The 5206-nt window shown below is 34.1% G+C and overlaps 1 protein-coding gene across 1 annotated transcript; it reads right to left on the reverse strand.

Moving 5' to 3' along the window:
- Nucleotides 1-4352: 4352 nt before the first annotated feature.
- Nucleotides 4353-5132, reverse strand: LOC106297644 (glutathione S-transferase T3-like). The gene has a single exon (XM_013733847.1). The coding sequence runs from the start codon at nt 5130-5132 to the stop codon at nt 4353-4355; it is 780 nt and encodes a 259-aa protein (XP_013589301.1).
- Between the last annotated feature and the right edge of the window lie 74 nt (nt 5133-5206).

The raw sequence follows: 5206 nt of genomic DNA on the forward strand, positions 1-5206 counted from the left end.
GGGGTCTTACCATTGAAATAACAAATGATAAAGTCTTTACGCAGCTCTGCTCCCTTTTGAAATACAGTGTCCGAAATGAGTACTCGAGGCCTCCCATTAGGAGCCATGGTCACTGGAGCAAAACGTCGCATCGTCTTATTCTCTGAAAGTCGAATTCGCTCTACCAGAGTTGGTGGAGCAGCCTAAGTTTGGAAGGGGACAGTGGCATGGTTTAAATGGTTATGAGAAGGAGTTTGGTTCGATTCAAGCTGAATAGTGGGATTAGGGTTTGTGACTGATGGTTGAGAGCAGGAGGCTTTGTTATTTTGGATTGGGGAAGAAGGTTTAGGTGGGATTATTGAGAAGGATTTTCTAGTACTTTCCTCAAGCTAAGGTCCTTGAATAGTAGTTTTTATGGAACCAGTTGACATCGAGGAAGTATCATCTACCTCACATACATAAGGAGCAGTTGAGACAGCAGTTGGAACTTGGAATGCTCTTGCAGTTGAAGATTTGGACCCTTTACTTGCCATAGAAGGAACAATTGTTGATCTCGTAACAGTACCAAATATGTAGTTAGGAGAGGGTTTGGGGGTGGTTTTGGCTTCAGATAAGGTTGGGAAATTTTACGGTGATAATGGAGATGAGGGGACTAAGGGATCCGGAGGGGTGGGATGAAGGGGTGATGGTTCGCCAGCAGCTACAGACGACGGATTCTCACCGGAAAAACATCCAGGAACTCGCCATTTTGATTGCATTGGAAAACGTTCAGAGAGGTTTTGACTTTTATTTCTTAGTTTTAATTAGTTGAATTCCTCCTTGCATAAAAAACATGGTCATCTATCGAACATTACTAATTTATGATAAAATAGAATGTTTCATGTTAATGGTTCCATTTCTAAAAAGGTTATTCAAATGTTGGTGCGGTGGAAAACGATTTGTTAATTTTAAATGGTCTTGGTACAGAATCAAAGATTACATGATAAATTTTTCTCCAGAAAAACATGCATTGCTAGGCTTGAATCTACATTCACTTTCTCGTATTATTCTTCTGCAGTTTCAAGCATCGTACATTTTCATCATGTATATGTTTGGTTCCATTTTCTTCTTTTGTGTTCTTGTCAATTTCAAACACTACCAAAAAAATAGAAAAATTACTTAAATATTATAGGTTAACTAACACTTTTTAAAATATACTCAATCAAGAATACTATATAATATTTGGTTTTGACTTTAATGATTACTGTTTAAAATTTAGTATATAGTGGATGAATTGAGTTTATAAAATTCTATAAATGTTTTATAAATTATTATAATTTTTTTTATAAATGATTTAGCTGAATTAATAAATGTGTGATTAAAAAACTAATTATGTTTTATGGTAAATTTGAAAAATGGTATCAAATTTATTGTAAAATTGCAATTCCCTTGATCTTACAATTGCTCTTCGGTGAGTATTTAATCATGAGATAGAACACGGGTGAAACAAACATGTAAATATAAATAAATGTAAATGAAAAATACTCACACATGTGGAAATGAAAAAGAAAAACCTAAATTGCACTCACTAACCAAAAAAAAGCTAAATTCATCAACTAACTAAAATCACTTTCTCTCTCCTTTTCTCTTCTTATCTTTTTATATCATCTTCCTAAAAATCTAATTTTGATTTTTTTTTTGGTTATTTCACAAATAACCCAAAAAAAGGTTAATACAATTAATTAGTTTTTTGGGTGTAACGTATATAATTTTATTTAACTTTTTAGCAGTCACTGTCAGTATTAGCCATTCACCAACTGAGTCGTTCATAAAAAACAAAGTATTCAGTTGTCTTCATTCATTATCTTCACAAGACTTATCTTTACTAGGCCTGGAACGGATCGGATATCCGGACAATTTTAAGGTATCTGGATCCGGATCTTTATCCGTCGGATCCATAATTTTACTATCCTTATCCGGATCCAGGGTTCTCGGATATACGGGTGTCGGATATCCTTCTAAAAATTGTAATATCCGGCGGATATCGGGATCCGGATTTGGATTTTTAATATAAATAAAAAATAATATTAATATATATATAAAATATTAACAATAATTTAAAAATAAAAATATATATAATGTTTTTAATTATTTCTATGTATAATATTACAAAATTTACATAAAATTTATATATACTATTATAAAAATGAAAATATATTAAATAGAATTAATTTTTATATATAAGTATTACTATTTTTAAAATATTTATTAATAAAACTTACGGATCCGGATATCCGGACTAAAAAAGTAAATATTCGGATCCGAATCCGGCTTTGACGGATCCAACATTTTACTATCCAGATCCGGATTCGGTCATCCGGATATCCGGATTTTTGGATCGGATCCGGATCGAATCTCGGATCGAATCCGGATCTCGGATAAAAGTCTCAGGCCTAATCTTTACTTTCAAAGTATAATAAACGATCAGACCATTGTGAAAACGATCATTTAGCTAAGTACTTATAAATTAATACGAAATTCATTATGCATGATCATCATCATGAACTTGTTAATTTATATTATAATATATCTTGTTTTATGTTTTGTTAATGTTCAAATATATTTGAGTAACCATGTATGTCTAAATGTATGCCTAAATGTATTTTATGTTTTGTTTATTGTCTAACATATATGACTGACCAACCAGAAACTAAACTAATTTTGAGGCATACATGGTATATGTTGGATTTTTTCGGGAAGGTTGGCAAAGTTGACTTTGGTTATATGGTAGTTCCCATTCATTCATTTTAACATTTTAAAAAATATTTTCCATTCAAATGATTTTTTGACTAAAGCCATTCAAGGGAATTGAGTTTCATTTTGTAACAAAATTAGCTAAAATCGTTATTAAGAAGAAGTTGTTATATTTGGTTTGTTTTGAGTGTTATTTTTTTCTCGTATAGTCCCAATAACTAAAATATGTAAGGTACGTAGGTTTTTCATCGAGTTGCCATGATCGGCATGTAGGAACAAATCTAGATAACTAACGAGGAAAATGATGAGATTAATTCCCGTCGTCGATCGGTTGATTATTCCAATTTTATTACAAATTAATTACTTAAAGTGTCGTGGTTTAGACGTTGCTGTCAAATATGAGGTTGTGGTAAGTTATAGTCGGTAGAGTACCTTGTCTGAGGTGCTAATTTAATATGTTCTTCTTAATTATTCTAAGATTTCTGGATTTTAGTTAATGCGTTAGTTTGGTGTACTGATACTGTAACAAACCCGTCTAACAAATAACATGTGTTCCTATTACATGTGATATATATCATATATGATCCTATATATACATTAGATATTAGTATATTACTACCCAACAGAGAATTATATAAATAATGGACGCTAAGCATGCATGGGCCTATTTTGTTACGTTCTTTTTTTTTTTGAGAAAATATTTTGTTAATTGCGTTCTTCTACTGCGTCAATTATAATATAATTGATTATTGACGGATGTTGGGGAAAACGAAATGATATATAATTGTTTGGTTGAAGAGTGAAGAAGAAATAAGAAGCATGTGGCGCTGCTGATGCTTGACTTCTTCGTACGACCACAAAAAAGTCTCCCTCTGTTCATGTGTTTATGTGATTCACATTGTTTACCGTCTTCACGTAAGGCCGTTTCTTAGGGCATCCACATTGGTGAACTTCCTCTTAGGGTTCATAAGGTTTTTTTATTATTTTTTTGGTAGGACCATAAATAGTTGTGAACCTCTATCGATTGTGTTCCTGCATTGGTGAACCTGCAGAAGGGGTTCATAGAAATAAAATAATATTATATATATATTTTTTTAAATCTTTTCACTATATTGAAAATAAATGAATAAAATATAATAAGTTTTAAAATATTCAATACATTAAGAATTGATTACATTAACCAATATATTTATAAAAGAAATTTATTCAATACACTGAGAATTCATGAACATACAACGATCAATCATCTACATTACCAAACATTTGCCAGATATTTTCGATGAGATCAGCTTTCAAACGATCATGTTTATCTGAATTTCGAACTTCAGTGCGAATGCCAAGCATATTATGGACATTCAAACTTTCTCTTCTTCGCACCGGGGAACTTCTGCTTGACTCTCGGTACATAAAAGAAACAGAGAAAGCGTGAACCCGTGACCTGCAACACAAGTACAAGCATCCACCTCCACAAGTCAAGTATCCACCTCCACCTCCTGCAACCCGTGACCTGCAACACAAAACAGAGCCGAATCAATAAAGTTAAACAAAAAGTCTAGACAACACTCAAGAAATCACATATCCCTCTAGACAATAGTCTACACAACACATTGTAAACCACAAAAAATAACCGACTGACCAACTCAAAGCATTTCAGATATCAGTTTATTCTTGAGTGTCTTTTCTTGATCAGAAAGTGTATCTGCATTTTTGCCTAAGAGACGATCAAGGATTTTCCGGTTTGATATGATAGTTTTCTTAGCTAGTATGCTCTCTATCTGATCAAGAGCTGCTTCATTCCCGTGCTTCTTTCGTTTCGCAGCTTTGGAAGCCTTAATACCAGGAGGCCTAACCTCTTCCAACTCAGGCTCTGTTTCCGCAGCTTCCTTTCTTTTCTCCTTTGGACCATCTCTGGAAACAGAGTTTGATCTCCATTTTTGATCAAACCTCAGTTCCCTCCACGCATGCTCGAGTGTGAACTTGAGCTGGTAGTCGTTAAAGAAGATGTCATGGGCAGACTTCATGACATCGTTCTCATTTTGACCACTAGCTTGTTCCTTCAATGCGGCCTCATAACTTCCCACAAACTTACAGACCTGCTCATTAACTCTTCCCCACCTCTGCTTACACTGACTCCACTCTCTAGGAGCGAAGCCACTCAGCTGAGGGCTTGAATTGAAATACTCTGCTATTCTATTCCAAAATGACCCTAACTTCTGCTGGTTACTAACTATCGGATCCTTGCTGGTGTTCAACCAAGCACTGATCAGAACAATGTCTTCTTGTGTTGTCCACTTTTTCCTTTCCAACGGTTTTGGAACAGTAGAAGACCCTACGCCTATGGACCCTACGTCTATGGGTTGACTGGTTTGGGAAGATAAAAGGTTCATAAACCCGGGAGAATCTAGAGAAAACGGTTCCATTTTGGTTTGGGGTGGTGTTTTAAACGTGGTTTTGGTTTTCAGATTTTTTACTTCTAACTATGTTTTTAAACTAC

The sequence above is a fragment of the Brassica oleracea genome, chromosome C6 (genome assembly GCF_000695525.1).
Source record: "Brassica oleracea var. oleracea cultivar TO1000 chromosome C6, BOL, whole genome shotgun sequence".
Lineage (NCBI taxonomy): Eukaryota > Viridiplantae > Streptophyta > Magnoliopsida > Brassicales > Brassicaceae > Brassica > Brassica oleracea.

Coding starts and splice junctions, on each gene's coding strand:
- LOC106297644 (XM_013733847.1), bottom strand. CDS start 5,132: ATGGAACCGTTTTCTCTAGATTCTCCCGGGTTTATGAACCTTTTATCT.